This window comes from Plecotus auritus (assembly GCF_963455305.1).
Source record: "Plecotus auritus genome assembly, chromosome: 1".
NCBI lineage: Eukaryota > Metazoa > Chordata > Mammalia > Chiroptera > Vespertilionidae > Plecotus > Plecotus auritus.
The window spans coordinates 26,720,482-26,737,335 of NC_137770.1; the positions used below are offsets into that span (position 1 = coordinate 26,720,482).

Here is a 16,854-nt window from a genome sequence, read left to right on the forward strand (position 1 = left end):
AATGGAAAAATAGCCTCAGGTGAGGATTAAAAAAAAATTAGAGGACTATCAAACTGATGTGTAAAAGAGAGAGTTCATGTTTTCAGTCATTTACGTATATACTCAGCATAACATCTCTGTTATGGTTGTTAGTAAAATTTAGAACTTCCGCTTCTTGTGGTATTATGATTCCCATTCAGAAAACCAGTCTTAAAGAGTCTCAGTGATTTGCCTCAGTGATGTGGTATAAAAAGCACAGCCTTAGCTGGGTGACTCAGTTGGTTGCGGGTTCGATTCCAGTCAGGGCACAGAGCTAGGTTGTGGGTTTGATACCCGGTCAGGGCACATGCTGGAGACAGCTAATTGGTGTTTCTCTCTCTCATCCATGTTTTTTCCCTCTTTTTCTCAATGTATTCATCTCTCTATAAAAAAATCAATAAAAACATATCCTAAGGTGAGGATTTTTTTTAAAAAGCACAGGCTTCACAATTATACTGAGATTCTATCCCAGCTCCACCATTTCTAGTTTTTAAGAATTTGGGGGAGGGGGAACAAAGAATGTTTGTGAAGATTAGAATTAATGAATATAACGAAGTAAGTTACCTGACACTTATGGCTGAAGTCATCCAAGGTTTCCCGACTAGTAACTAAATTCAGGACTTAAGTCTTGGCATCTTTTCCCGTGTCAGGCACTCTCCCCAGGCTTTGGGAAAGGAGAGGTAAATAAAACACCACTGAAAGCTTCCCTGTTATACAACAATAACTGCTAAATAATAGGAGTGCACAAAACACTACAGGAACATATGGAAAGAGCCCCAAACTCAACCTGTGCAGTTCAGGAAAAGCTTCCAAAAGGAGTTGGCTCTGGGCTTGAGTCTTGCAAGACTAGCAGGCCTTTAGCCAAGGGGAGAAGGGAGTTCCTGGTAAAGCAAATATCAAGTACAAAATAAACACTTAGAGAACAAGAAATTTGGTGTGACTGGACTTAGGGTAGTTTCTTCAGCAACAGTGCTAATGATTGTTTCTCAGGAAATGAAGAAACTATAGGAGATCTAACCTGTCAAAAACTATGTGATATTTTTTTGTGTTTTTTTTTTAAATATATTTTTATTGAGTTCAGAGAGGAAGGGAGAGGGAGAGAGAGAGACAGAAGCATCAAGGGTGAGAGAGAATCATCGATTGGCTGCCTCCCACACGCCCCCCACTGGGGACGGAGCCCTCAACCCAGGTATATGCCCCTGATGGGAATCAAACCCAGGATCCTTCACTCTGCAGGCCAATGCTTTATCCACTGAGCCAAACCAGCCAGGGCTATGTGATAGTTTTATTATACCAAATGCAATGCCTTTTATGCCTTCTTCACAGCAGGGAGGCTGTGTGCAAGAGAAAGAAATAAAACTAAGTAACCAAAAATGCTCAAGTTGGCTGATCCATGCATTTTCTGCCCTATAAGAGAGTATACATGAAACAAAATTAGTATCAAGCGATTGCTTGGTGTATACTCATTCTTTCATTCTGCAAAATATTACTGAGTGCTTATTCTATTCCAGAACAGTGCAAGGGGCAGAGGACATCATCTAGTGATCTAAGGGGAGAGAGACTTAATAATTATGATGTTATTCCATAATAGGACATGAGAAATAAAGGAATTCAGGTGTTTCATGAACTCTACAATTAGGTACTTAGCCTAGACCTGAGATTAAGACTCAAAAACTTCTAAGTAATGCCCTGGCCAGTGTGGCTCAGTTGGTTGGCTGTCATCCCATGCATCAAAAAGTTGCTGGTTCCATTCCTAATCAGGGCACATTAAGGTTCAATCCCCGGTAGGGGGCATGCCGGAGACAGCCAATCGACATTTCTCACTCTCCCTGCCTCTCTCTCTAAAAATCAATAAAAACATTTAAAAAGAAAACTTCCAAGTCTGCTATTTCTCTCACTCTCAGGAGTTAACCTTGTTTCTTCTACTTCAGAGGAAACAGAAACCATAATGTGAGAACTTCCTACTAGCAACCTACAAAACTGATCCAAAGTGATGGCTAAGTAGAGAAGAAAGTAGGGATGAGTCAAGCAAAGGGAATGAAGAAATTTCATGCAAGAAGCAACAGCCTATGCAAGAACAAAGAGAGCTCAAAACGTATTCCAAATGGCAGGAACAGAGCACAGAGGAACCTATAAACCTAGAGAAGTAAAGATACTATGTAGAGTATTCTCAGCAACATCAAGATTAGTCTTTATCCCAAGGGCAGTGGGAAGCCATTGGAGGGTTTTAAACAAAAGGGTGATCTAACCAGATTTGTGTTTTAGAAAGACCCTCTAAACTAGAAATTTGTGGGCTGCAAATTAGACATGCTTGCTTTAGTGCCTGCCACATGGCACAAAGGATATCCTTAGGTTTACAAGATTTAAGATTGAAATCCAGGTTAGAGACAGTGATGGTATGGGTGATGGCAGGAGGGGTAAAGGAAGAGGGGTGTATTCAAAGATTTCTGGGAGAACAAATTGCCTGGACTTATTCACTGTGAAAAGAAAGGGAGGAGTAGGGATGACATTCAGGTTTCTGGTTGGGCAACTAGGTGAATAGTAAGTAGTCCCATTCATTGCAAGGTGGGCTATAGGAAGCAGAAAGGTTGGTGGGAAGATGAATTCAGCTTTTTCAACCTGTACCTAAATAACAAGTAGAGATAGAGCAAAGACAGTTATGTGGATATTACCTGAAGAGGAAGATCCTGGCTAGGAACTACAAATTTGGGCATCATCAGGTCTAGGTATTTAAGCCACAGGAGGTGATAAAATCACTCAAGGAGAGTATGCAGAATGAGAAGAAAAGAAGGCCTAAGACCCAATGCAAAGTGGCCAGGCAGAGGAGAATGAACTAGCAAAGAAGGCAGAGATAGAGCCCAAGAGAAAGAAGAGATACCAGGGTATCACAAGTGAAAGGGGTTCAGGAAGGAGGGCGTGATTACGATGTGTTACATAAAATTTCCCAGGGTTGGGAGAACAAAGAAAGGCTGACAATTCCCTTATTACATAAAGTTTATTAAGGGAACTTATAGCTGAGGCTCCTATTGGGTGACTGGAAGATGGTATGGATAGCCTTTGTGCCATGTGGCAGGCACTAAAGCAAGCATGTCAAATTCATAGCCCACAATGAATATTTTTGCAGCCCAGCCAATAGAGCGGTATGTAAGAAATGTTTTAATAAAATTTTGTAACTTAATTTTTATAATATCCTATTATACATAATTATTAATAACAAACTACAACGTTTGCTAATGACTGATTACTATAATCGCGTTGCATTCCTTTCCCTTACGCGCCTTACACGCAGGCACACCGTTTCTCTCCACTAATACTAGCAGCGAACATTTTAGCAGCCAATTGCCATGTCATTAGTCTTGCACTGACTTGTTTGGTGTGCGCAATAGGAAATATTTTGCTTTGGGAAAACAAGAAAAATAAGTTTATTTGCGTTACGCTTATTTGTGCAGTTATTCAGTGTCTGGTAAGTTAATGTTCAAGAAAAAAATACTAATTTTTATCAAAAAGTTCTATTTTATGTTAATGATTACCAATTTATATCAGCCCTTTGTATTCAGCATGTCTCTATCAAAATAAACCTACATTTCTATGAAAATTGAAGCTTTTGTTTTTTTGCAGCCCGTATAAACTTAAACCTTGTTTATTTGGCCCGTGTTAGCCTTTGAGTTTGACATGCTTGCACTAAAGGGTTCTATAGGACAGTGCTGGATGGATGGAGTACTGAGGCATGAGCTACCCCAGATAAGGGGAAAGGTTTTGCAAACTTGATTGGGGTGGGGGTAATGGCCTATTCCAGGAACCAGCATGCTTGGGGCATAGGGAAGGAGTCAATTAGATAGTCCCTGAGGGGATTTGGGGGAAGCAATCTTTGTTTTGGCCAGGATCTAGTTAGCAGGGCCCCATAGCTGTCACATCATGGCATAGTCTCCACACCATGTCACCTTTGCTAAGAGGTCAAGTATGATAAGAGTCCATGGGATGTAGGAAGTTACTGGTGTTCAATCATGAAGGTTGGAATAGATTGAAGAGTTAGTGGGAGATGAGGAAATAAAGGTAATTAGTATAGAGCAGCGGTGGCCAACAGGTGGTCCGCGGACCACTGGTGGTCCGTGAGGTCCGAAAGGTTGGTGACAGCTGGTATAGAGAACCCTTGCTACTGGATGGAGAGAGGTTTTTGTTTGTTTTTTTGTTTTATTTTATTGATTTTTTTACAGAGAGGAAAGGAGAGGGATAGTTAGAAACATTGATGAGAGAGAAACATCGATCAGCTGCCTCCTGCACACCTCCTACTGGGGATGTGTCCGCAACCAAGGTACATGCCCTTGACCAGAATCGAACCTGGGACCCTTCAGTCTACAGGCCTACGCTCTATCCACTGAGCCAAACCGGTTAGGGCAGGATGGAGAGAGGTTTTTAAGATACAGGAAAGAAAGGATAACTGATGGAAGTGTAAGAGCCAGCAGGAGCCCAGGCTGGGTGGCTCAGCTGGTTGGGGCGTCATCCTGTGCACCAAAAGGTTGCTGGTTCAATTCCCTGTCAGGGCACATGCCTGGGTTTCAGGTTCAAACCCCACTAGGAAGCGAGCAGGAGGCTGCTGATCAATGTTTTGATCTCACATCAATGTTTCTTTCTCTCCCTCTCCCTTCCTCTCTCTCAAAAAATCCATAAAAATATATATTTTTTTGTTTTGTTATTGTTAATCCTCACCCAAGGATATTTTTCCATTCATTTTTAGAGAGAGTGGAAAGAAGGGGGAGAGACAGAGAGAAACATTGATTGGTTGCCTTTCACATGCATCCTGACCAGGGCCGAGTATCAAGCCTGCAACTGGTATGTGCCCTTGACCGGAATCAAACCCAGGACCCTTCATTCTGTAGGCTGATGCCCTGTCTACTGAGCCAAACCGACCAGGGCAGTGGTCGGCAAACTCATTAGTCAACAGAGCCAAATATCAACAGTACAACGATTGAAATTTCTTTTGAGAGCCAAATTTTTTAAACTTAAACTATATAGGTAGGTACATTGTTATTAACTTAATTAGGGTACTCCTACGCTGGCCTTGGCTAAAAACGTCCTCAATCTGATTGAGGCATGTGGCTCGCGAGCCGCAGTTTGCCGACCACTGGTCTAAGGCAATACAAGTATTTTTTTTAAAAAAGAGGCAGTAGGAAAGGTTGGCTTCAGAACACAGGTGCATGGATTAGCCTTAGACTGGAGGACAGACACCACTTCAGGCAGTCCACAGATATTGATTGTGCACCTCTGTCTCCCAGTCACTTTGTCCTCACAGAGCTTGCTAGCTACCTTCTCCATTATAAGAGGGAGGAAGGAAAAAAGATGGATATAAATGCAGGTCGGTTTTGTAGATTTGCTAGTAGGAAATTCTCATCTCGTGGTTTCTGTTTCATCTGAAATTTAGGAAAGCAAAGTCAGCTCCTGAGAGTAAGAGAGGAAGTAGCAGAGTTGGAAGTTTTAAGAGAATTGATAAGTTTTTAAATAGCAAGGAGTGAGAACAAGTAAGTATTTATAATAATGACATTTATTGAACACCAGCTGTTTTTCATATCTGTACAATCTTGATCACAGTAACTCTGTAAAGCAGCTGGTACATGCCTTGATCGGAATCGAACCCAGGACCTTTCAGTCCGAGGGCAATGCTGTCATCCACTGAGCCAAACCAGTTAGGGCAATACAAATATTTTTAAAGCAGGTAAACAAGCCTACCCTAATGAAACTTACAATCTTTTGGGTAACAAGTAATTAGGCAATTACAACAGAGACAAATCTGATAGGGGAAGTATTGGCTGCTATGGGAGTACAAAAAGAGGAACACCTAAACTAATCTGAGGTGGGGGGAGTCCAGCCCAATGCACCTTTCTTTTGTTCAATAGATATTTATTGAACACCTACTATGTATCATATGGGTATTGGGGACATGGCTATAAATAAGACATGGTGGGCTCAAGAAGAGTGTTGGTGGTTTGAAATAGCTTTTGTGAGGAATGGAGGAAGAAGCAGAATAGGCATTTGGAAGATTTGTCTTCTGGTCCAAAGGACCCTTTCTTCTGGACTGGACAGTGCTACAGATGCACAAATTCTTAAACTTCATGCAGCTCTAAACATTTCGTTAACATGTTCTCTATTCAGATAAGATAATAGATTATTATATTCCAATCCCAGGTATTTCATATTGCTCACTTTGATTAGACTTTAATATTTATTAAATCAACTTCCATAACATATATGTATATAAACTATTTATTTAGAGCAAGCACGTCAAACTCAAAGGCTAACACGGGCCAAATAAACAAGGTTTAAGTTTATGTATGTGGGCCGCAAAAAAATGAAGCTTTAATTTTCATAGAAACATAGGTTTATTTCTATAGAGATATGCTGAATACAAAGGGCTGATATAAATTGGTAATCATTAACATAAAATAATAGAACATTTTAATAAAAATTAATATTTTTTCTTGAACATTAACCTTCCAGACACTGAATAACTGCACAAATTAATAAGCGTAATGCAAATAAACCTATTTTTCTTGTTCTCTGAAAGCAAAATATTTCCTGTTGCACACACCAAATAAGTCAGTACAAGACTAATGACATGGCAATTGGCTACTAAAATATTTGCTGCTAGTATTAGTGGAGAGAAATGGTGCGCCTACACATAAGGCGCATAAGGGAAATGAATGCAACATGATTATAGTAACCAGTCATTAGTGAACGTTGTAGTTCGTTATTAATAATCCATATATATATAAGGCTAAGCTACCAGCTGATCGGGCCAATACCTATGACGTGCACTGACCACCAGGGGGCAGACGCTCAATGCAGGAGCTGCTGAGCCACAGCAACTTTGCAGAGTGGCCTCTCCCACTCCAGGACTCCTCAGGGGATGTTGGACTGCTGGTTTTGGCCCGATCTCCGCAGGCCAGGCCGAGGGACCCCACCTGCCAGAGGGACACCACTCACTCCGCAGATGCCCTTCGAGCCCCAGTGCTGCCCCAGGTGTGGCTGGCCAGGGAGGGACCACGGGAGGTTGGCTCCAGGGTGTGTCCAGCCTGTCTTGCCTAGTCCCACCCCGCCGCCACCTTCTAATTAATTTACTTGCAGTGTGCACTAATCCATGCACCGGGCCTCTAGTTACATATAACAGGATATTATAAAAATTAAATTACAAAATTTTATTAAAATGTTTCTTATATACCATTATATTGGCTGGGTCGCAAAAATATTTGTTGTGGGCCGCAAGTTTGACATGCTTGATTTAGAGAATTATTTTATTGTAAGTGATCCCCCTCCCAGTATTCTAATCATAATCTCTAAGGTACATGTGGCATTTTTAAAAATAGCTTTATTGAAATAAAGTTGATATAAACTGTATATATTTAAAGTGTACAATTTGATAAGTTTTAATATTTGTATACACTTATGAAAACATCATCACAATCAAGATAATGATTATATCCATATCCCCAAAAGTTACCCTCTACCCTCTGCTCTCCACCTCCCACATCATCTTTAGGTAACCACTGATGTGCTTTCTGACACTACAGATTAGTTTGAATTTTCTAGTTTTATATAAAGAGTACATCCATTATGTATTCTTTTTTATGAATGACTTCTTTTACTCAATATAATTACTACTAGTGACCCAGTGCACGAAATTCATGCACATTAAAAGGGGATTAATTAGAGGAAATAATTTAATATTGCTATTTGCCCATTCTCTATAATAGAAGTGTCAGAGATGAGAGAAAATTAGTAAAATGTATATGAAAACCTTCCTCCTGTCAGAGTCTGGGGCACACCACGGGACCCAGAGTCAAGTCCCTGCCCACCCACATTCGCCTCAAAATCGCGTGAGATCCAGACGCAGCCATTCCCACCCTTGTCAAGCCCCGCCGGGCAGGGGATGTAGCCTCAGGTCCCCTGGCCTGGCGCCAGGATGGAGGGCATGGCCTGAGGTCCCCCAGCCCAGACCAGGGTGGGGGGTGTGCCTTGAGGTCCCCCGTCAAGCCCCGCCAGGTGGGGGTGCACAGCCTCAGGTCCCTCGGCCCGGCACCGGGAGGGGGGCACAGCCTCAGGTCCCCTGTCAAGCCCCACCGGCAGGGGGGTGCAGCCTCAGGTCCCCCATCAAGCCCCACTGGGCAGGGGGTGCGGCCTGAGTTCCCCCGACCCAGCACTGGGGGTGCACCTTGAGGTCCCCCGTCAAGCCCCGCTGGGTGGGGAGCACGGCCTGATGTCCACTGTCAAGCCCCACCGGGCAGGAGGGCGTAGCCTTAGGTCCCCTAGCCCAGTGCTGGGGCGGGGGGGTACGGCCTGAGGTCCCCTGTCAAGCCCCACCTGGTGGGGAGTGTGGCCTTAGGTCCTCCAGCCTGGCTCTGGGGCAGAGGGAGCAGCCTGAGGTCCGCTAGTCCAGCACCAGGACGGGAAACACACCTTGAGGTCCCCCGTCAAGCCCCGTCGGGTGGGGGGTGTGGCCTCAGGTCCCCTGGCCTGGCGCCGGGGCGGGGGTGGCAGCCTGAGGTCCCCCAGCCTGGTGCCAAGGCAGGAGGCGTGGCCTGAGGTTCCCTGTAAAGCCCTGCCAGGCAGGGGCTGCAGTCTGACGTCCCCTAGCCCAGCACCAGGACGGGAAGCACACCTTGAGGTCCCCTGTCAAGCCCCACAGGGGTGGGAGAGGGCATAGCCTCAGGTCCCTGCTGATTGCTTGTTAAGGCTCCTTATGGAAACTTGGCCTCAGCTGTGGGTGTAACCATCTTTGTGATGGAGTGATGGTTAATTAGCATATTCCCTCTTTATTAGGATAATTATTCATGTTGTTTTATTCTTTTTTATTGCTGGGTAGTAGTCCAATGTATGGATATACCACATTAGTTCCTCTATTCACCCATCCAATGGTAGACATTTGGTATATTTCTAAGTTTTGGGCTGTTATAAATAAAGCTGCTCTGAACATTTGTGTTTTAAGTATTTGTATGGGCATATTATACTTATATTTGATACTTGGTTATATACTGTCTTACATTCAACACCTATTGTGTTGGATGCCTTGCTAAGTGTTTTCATATTGTTAGATTTATGGTGACTACATTTTCCAGGCCAAAAATTAGGAAAATACGGACTAATGAAAGAAAAAATATTTTTAATTGATTTTAGAGAGAGGAAGGGAAATAGAAAGAGACAGACATCGATGTGCAAAAGAAACATCAATTGGTTGCCTGCCATAGGCACCCCCACCAGGGATTGAACTCGCCACCTAGGTATGTGCCCAGGGACAATGCTCAACCGACTGAGCAACCTGAGTGGGCAAAAATTATTTTTTAAAATCAGTACTGTCCAGAAATTGAGGACACAATCATTATAGCTTCTTGTTTTCTCAACTTGCTATATCTCAGTCTCATGTCTTCTCAAAGATTATATGACCCTTGAGAACAACAAACATCAAATCCTTTTTCATATATCCATAATACTAGTATAATATTAAACATATAGTAGCCATTCACTACATTTTTAATAATTTTCTGCTCTCATTTATAAAAATAATCATTCTTTTACCTCACAGGTTTCTTCCAAGGTGAACTCCACTTGGTATTCAGCATCCTCCTTCTCTTCTTCTTCAGCGGTGAGTTTATTTGGCATGAAAAGTTGACTTCTGAGAAGGAATTCAGTATAATTTTTGGGTATTCCTCAAAATTTATCTTCTTTATGTAACTGTTGATCAGTGTATGTGAAACTTTCTGTCTTGGTTTTCTTATTTAATATGTGTTTTATGTTAAGATTTTAATGGCTGTGTTATATTCTATTAAGTATATATAACCTGAATTAACTCATATTTTCCCCATATAACATTTAGATTGCTTCAGTTTTTCAATATTGTTTTAGAAACATTTATTTACAGTTTGTTTTTACTTCTTTTAGATTATTTCTCTTCTGAAATAAGATAACTGTGTTAAAAGATACAAACATGCCAAAACCGGTTTTGCTCAGTGGATAGAGCGTCAGCCTGCGGACTGAAGGGTCCCAGGTTCGATTCCGGTCAAGGGCACGTAACTTGGTTGTGGGCACATCCCCAGTAGGAGGTGTGCAAGAGGCAGCTGATCAATGTTTCTCTCTCATCGATGTTTCTAACTCTCTATCCCTCTTCCTTCCTGTCTGTAAAAAATCAATAAAATACATTTTTTTTTTAAAAAAAAGATACAAACATTTTCATGGCTTCTAGAAGTTTAGTTGATCCTACCAGGTGATTTGTACTTCTTGACAACCTTTAGAGTTGTTTTTACAGACCTTGTGTCTATCAGCCATATGTCGTACCTAAAATCTAATAAATAGGACTGGTGCTCAAAATCCTTTCTATATAAAGCGTGCACACATTGTAGCACAGTCGCTCTTCACCTTTTTTACAGACCCTTATGAAAATGTAACAAAAGTAAGCTTCTCAGAAAAAAAAATCACAGATAAAAACATTTAAAAAATATTTTGATCATAGCTCTAACTGGTTTGGCTCAGTGGATAGAGGTCGGCCTGCGGACCAAAGGGTCCTGGGTTCGATTCCAGTCAAGGGTACTTACCTTGGTTGCAGGCTCCTCCCCAGCCCAGTCACCTCCCAGCCCTGGTCAGGAGCATGCAGGAGGCAGCCAATCGATGTGTTTTTCTTACATCAATGTTTCTCTCAGTCTTTCCCTCTTCCACTCTCTGTAAATGATCAATGGAAAAATATCCTTGGGTGAGGATTAAAAATATACATATATTTTGATCATAAAGGTTAGACATTATCATGCTAATGTAACAGAACATCAGCTGGACCAAGAAGTCACAATAGCTAATCTTTGTTAACACACAGTCTGCTGCTTTTTTAGTGTAAGCTTTACAGTGACATGTGTTTACTCATGAAGTTCCACTGTGTGATTAGCGGGGAATTTCCCATTTTCAGAGAGGTCAGTTTTCAGAGACTCTGCCACATTTTAACAAACACTATAAACAAGTTTATTGTGTATAGCTTTGCAAGTGGCAACATTTCTAGAGAGCAGTAGATCCCTTATCAAGCCAAATTCCTTCCTCTTTGTGATAGTGAGAGAGAAAACAATTAACTAATACAGTATTTTGTGTGTATGTGTTATTGTTTTTCCAGCCAACTGTAAAGCTCTTCATTGATGGGAAATTTGTTGAATCCAAAAGTGACAAATGGATCGACATCCACAACCCAGTAAGCAAAACTGCTTAAACTGACTAGCCTAGAATTCTGGGAATATGGTGGGAAAGTGGGGACCTGGGTGTCTATCGTGAAGCATATAGTGTTGCCTTTGTAGCCATGAAAAATGAAGAAGGCGAGGCAGGGGCAAAGGATGATGTGCTGCTTTTTCGCATCAGGCCACCAATGAGGTCATTGGTCGGGTCCCTCAGGCCACCAAGGCTGAAATGGATGCAGCTGTTGCCTCCTGCAAACGTTCTTTTCCCGCATGGGCAGACACTTCAGTATTAAGCCGCCAGCAGGTTCTGCTTCGCTATCAACAACTTATTAAAGAAAACTTGGTAAGAAATCTGAATGACACCATTTTCCAAACTGTTGTCTACAACAGACTTGTCACACCCACAGAGGCCCTTTTAGCTGCACTCCCTCACTGTACAGTCCAGAGAGACGTAGATCATGGTTCTCTTTCTTATATTACTTCTCCCCAGTTTTGTCCTTCCTTTGCTACCTGAGAACTAAAAGGAGACGCATCCTTGCATTGGTTTCTATTTGTGTGTTTTCTCTCTAGAAAGAAATTGCCAGGTTAATCACTCTGGAACAAGGGAAGACCCTAGCTGATGCTGAAGGAGATGTGTTTCGAGGCCTTCGTAAGCTGGGTGTCCCTCATGGGGAGCTTCAGGGACATTTGGGAAAAGGAGCAAAGGAAAATGGGAGGCAAAGATCCCTTAATGAGGAATTGCTTCTTCCTTTATGTTGATTTTGTTATCCCATGTTTTTTAATACTTTTGGAAAATGGCAATACTTCTCAGCAATCTATGAAATTGGTTTACTTCATTTTTTGTTTTACTCAACTGATCTTCCAGTAGGTATGTACATTTCACTGTCTTTTTCCCATTTAGAGAATCTCATTTTGCACAAGCCCTTCTCTCATGGAAGGTCAAGTCAGTGTTTCTTCCCTCTGTCATTTGCCTGAGCCACTCCCTGCCCTCAGGGCTTATTGGAGCATGACAAAGCCAAGTAGTGTACCCTGTGGACAGCTGCTGGCCTGACTGCTTCTTCTCTGTTGCAGAGGTGGTTGAGCATGCCTGTAGTGTGACATCCCTCCTGCTGGGAGAGACCATGCCATCCATCACCAAAGACATGGACCTTTATTCCTACCGTCTGCCTCTGGGGGTGTGTGCAGGCATTGCTCCATTCAATTTTCCTGCCATGATCCCCCTTTGGATGTTTCCCATGGCCATGGTGTGTGGAAATACCTTCCTAATGAAACCATCAGAGCGAGTCCCTGGAGCAACTATGCTTCTTGCTAAGTTGCTCCAGGACTCTGGTGCCCCTGATGGAACACTAAACATCATCCATGGACAACATGAAGGTAACCGCCTTTCAGTACATGGCACTTAATCTGGCTTCCCAAACATCAAGGTGTTGAGTGGTGATGGGTGTTCTAGAATGAGGAACCTAGGATGAAGGGATTTACTAAGTTACCTCCATGTTTGAAGGTAATATTTGTTAACTATTTTGCTGTCTGTGTGCTAAGGTAACTAACTAGGGAGTAGCAGTGCTTCTTGCCCTACAAAATACATTGGAACAAATAAATATGGATTAGGGCAAGACACAGATAAGATTAAAGAACAGGTTTTCACTTTAATATTGAGATAATTTATGAGGATTTTTAATTCAGAGACTCACTTTACGGACCTCAGAGAGATTAAAGGCCTTCTAATTCATATAATAACTAGTAGCCTTGCGCATGAATCCATGTGCCAGTAGGTCACTGCTGCCCTTCTGTAGCTCTCCACTCGCTTCCCTGCCCTCCTGTAGCCCCCCCGCCCCTCCCCCACAGCTTTCTGCCCTGCCCCCTCCTGTAGCTCTCTGCTGTCTGCTTGTAGTTCGCTGCCCCAACCTCCTGCAGATCCATGATCCAGTCCTAACGCAACAGATAATTAGCATATTCCTCTCTTATTATATAGGATAGCTACTACTTAAAAAGTGCTTCTGCCAAAGCCGGTTTGGCTCAGTGGACAGAGCGTCAGCCTGCGGACTGAGGGGTCCCAGGTTCGATTCCGGTCAAGGGCATGTAACTTGGTTGCGGGCACATCCCCAGTGGGAGGTGTGCAGGAGGCGGCTGATCGATGTTTCTCTCTCATCGATGTTTCTGACTATCTATCCCTCTTCCTTCCTCTCTGTAAAAAATCAATAAAATATATTAAAAAAAAAAAAAGTGCTTCTGTGTTTCAGGCACTGTTCCTAGTATCTTTCATAGATTATTTCATTTAATCTTTGTAAGAACCCATTTAGATAGATGCTATTTTTCCATTTTACAGATAAGAAAATTGAGGCATAATGAAATTAAGTAATTTGCCCAAAGTCACACTGCTAAAACCTATCAGAGCCAAGATATATTTATCCAGGAAGGCTGAACCTGGCTTTTACTTTTAAATATAGTCATGTGTTGCATAACGATGTTTTTGGTCAACAACAGACTGCATATACAACAGTGGTCCAAAAAGATTATAGAGTTGAAAAATTCTTATCACCTAGTGACATTGTAGTCATGGTAACATTGTAGTGCAATGCATTACTCACACATTTGTGGTGATGCTGGTATAGAAAAATACAGCATATGCAATGATGTACAATACATACTACTTAATAATGATAATAAATGACTATATAACTGATTTGTGTATTTACTCTGCTATTCTCTTTGGTATTTTAGAGTGTACTCTTTCTACTTAAAAAATAAGTTTGCTGTAAAATAGTATGTTGTATTATGCTGGCAGCAGCCTTATACATCTCCCGTTTACTGCACCTGTTGATTGCATCCTTTTCTTGTGTTTAATTTAATCTCATATTTTTTATACAGAAGCATACTGTACAGGTTTGTAGCCTATGAACAATAGGCTATACCATCTAGGTTTGTGTAAGTGCACTCTATGATGTTTGCGCAATGACAAAATTGCTTAATGATGAATTTCTCAGAATGTTTCTCCCGTTGTTAAGCAGCACATGAGTGTACTATGCTATATTGTCTCTCACATAAGGGTACAACAGTATCTGAGAGTTCTGGTATGTAGTGACAGTTGAAGAAATATCATATTCTTTAGAACAGAAGTGTTGAGTATTGAAGGGCTGTTATTTTGGAGAATTTTATAAGAGTGTGTTTGAGCCCAAACTGAGGACAATGAAAGGAAGCAAGATCTCAGATGCTCTGAAGGGTTGTTATTTTCAAGAAAAATAGGAGTTGTAGGTTTCAGAGTTAGAAGTGGAAATTCTGGAATAGCAAATGAGAAAAATAATGAAAGGGAAGATGCTCAATAGACTTTATAGTTTAAAGAATTAAGAGGACAAAGAAAGAGAGAACTTCAAAATGGGAATCCAGCATTGAAACACAAAAGTATGAAAATTTCTCCCTCATAGCAGTGGGGAAAGGGGAAATTTGTTATGTTGAGAAACCTATAGCCATTTCTCCCTTTATGGTGATCATTTATTTTCCTCTTAAAGCTGTGAACTTTATTTGTGATCATCCGGATATCAGAGCAATCAGCTTTGTGGGATCCAACCAGGCAGGAGAGTACATCTTCGAGAGAGGGTCAAGACATGGCAAGAGAGTTCAAGCCAATATGGTGACTTCTTATTCCTTTTTTCTCTCAAACTTTGTTATATGTATTAAATTTACCTAGAAACAGCCCTGCAGCAGAGGGGCCTCTCCTCCCACTCTAACGCCAATGGTATGGATGAAGAAACAGGGCCAGAACCAGATGTTTCATCCTGAATAGCTTTCCTTTAATGATGAATATTGTGATGAGGTTTATTCTAAATGACTTTAATTACCTTTTAAAAAAATATATATATATAAGATATATATAAAATATATATATCTTATTGATTTCAGAGAAGAAGGGACAGGGAGAGAGAGATAGAAGCATCAATGGTGAGAGAGAATCATAGATCGGCTGCCTCCTGCACACCCCCCACTGGAGATTGAGCCCACAACCCGGGCATGTGCCCTGACCGGGAATCGAACCCTAACCTCCTGGTTCATAGGTCGATGGTCAACCACACTGAGCCACACTGGCCAAGCAACTTTATTATTATTATTTTTTTAATTGTTTTCCTATTTAGTTTTTTTTTTTTAATATATTTTATTGATATTTCACAGAGAGGAAGGGAGAGGGATAGAGAGCTAGAAACATCGATGAGAGAGAAACATTGATCAGCTGCCTCCTGCACACCCCCCACTGGGGATGTGCCCGCAACCAAGGTACATGCCCTTGACCGGAATCGAACCTGGGACCCTTCAGTCCGCAGACCGACACTCTATCCACTGAGCCAAACCGGTTTCGGCTGGCCAAGCAACTTTAATTACCATTTATCTTATACAACAAATTTGGGTGCCCAGGGGCACATTTTTCCCTGAGAATGTTATCCATATTCTTTGGGCTTTAGCAGTAACAGCCGAATTCTGGTTCTGGCCCTGTTTCTTCCTTCATACCATGCTTTTCAAGCCCTTTAACCTTTTCCTTCTTTTAAGGCGTATCCTAACTACTAATGTCCAAATATCTTCTTCCTGAAGAGTTCAGACTATTTAAGGCACTGAGAAGAGCCCCATCTACACTAATAAAAGGAAAACATGCAAATTAACCATCACTCTGCTATGCCTACCAGCCAATCATGAGGGAATATGCAAATTAGAAGGAGAAAGATGGCGGCCGCCCAGCTGCTATGGGCTTGGAGTGGCCGGGCAGGGCAGGATGCCTGCTATGAGAGGGAGGGTGGGGGACGAAGGGATCTACAGGAGCTGCACTCTGGCCACAGCAAAGATGAAGATGGCAGACTCTTGCCAGAGACTGCAGCAAAAGCGGCAGACTCTGGCCAGAGCAAAGGCCTGGGTCCCAGGTGCCGGAGGAAAACCTGTGCTGGAAGCCAAGGGAAGGAAGGCCTATTGCACGAATCTCTTCGTGCATCGGGCCTCTAGTATCCCTATATGAGATGTGTGGTTTACTTGATGGCATAGTTTTGCAGTTATCTTACTAATTCCTTGTTAAATACTTGTCAATTCTTTGATACTAAATATAAAGTCCAATTGCTATTTTCTCACACTTTGACTAATGTTGCATAAAGAATAGCCACCCGAGCACAGGTTTGGAAACTTCATGATATGCCTACTTACTTATTTTCATGGCCGAGTGTATTTTGGCCAGTTTGCCTTAAGTTCTTCCCAGTTCACAGTATACCGTGTGTAATGGGATAAAATTAAGTAGCTGGCATGGTATTTATCCATGTAGTCAATTATAATTGTATCTGAAAACATATGTGTGGAAATGACCAGATGTATCCTTCATAGAAGTTCATGAGGCTGTGTATCTAGAAGCAAGCCAGTCTGGGGAACCTCTTTCCAGAACTTGTTTATCAAGATAGGGCTACCTCCTATTTTGCTTCATCTGGCTACTGGCATTCTTACTGGCAGTTGTTTACACTGCTATTCATGCAACTGAAAACCCCAGCAGACAACAAATTCTTTCCTATCTAATAGGAAAGAGAAAGTAGTTCTTATTGTTTCCTGGATGCAGTGTTAGCCTATCAGTTTGACTTATATGTGATGATTGGGGTTCTTCTTCTTTTTTTAATCTAAATAA

At 41.9% G+C, this 16,854-nt stretch overlaps 1 protein-coding gene across 2 annotated transcripts in view; it reads left to right on the forward strand.

The window, feature by feature from the left end:
• ALDH6A1 (aldehyde dehydrogenase 6 family member A1) overlaps nucleotides 1-16,854 on the forward strand; it is a 28,344-nt gene that overhangs the window by 2,228 nt on the left and 9,262 nt on the right. Inside the window, exons 2-7 of one of the 2 annotated variants that reach the window (XM_080657049.1) lie at nucleotides 9,590-9,649; nucleotides 11,156-11,230; nucleotides 11,395-11,556; nucleotides 11,784-11,862; nucleotides 12,285-12,587; nucleotides 14,720-14,841. In XM_080657049.1, the coding sequence (XP_080513175.1) occupies nucleotides 9,590-9,649; nucleotides 11,156-11,230; nucleotides 11,395-11,556; nucleotides 11,784-11,862; nucleotides 12,285-12,587; nucleotides 14,720-14,841 (801 nt within the window). The remainder of the gene's footprint in view (nucleotides 1-9,589; nucleotides 9,650-11,155; nucleotides 11,231-11,394; nucleotides 11,557-11,783; nucleotides 11,863-12,284; nucleotides 12,588-14,719; nucleotides 14,842-16,854) is intronic. The other variant, XM_080657050.1, reaches the window with a different exon arrangement.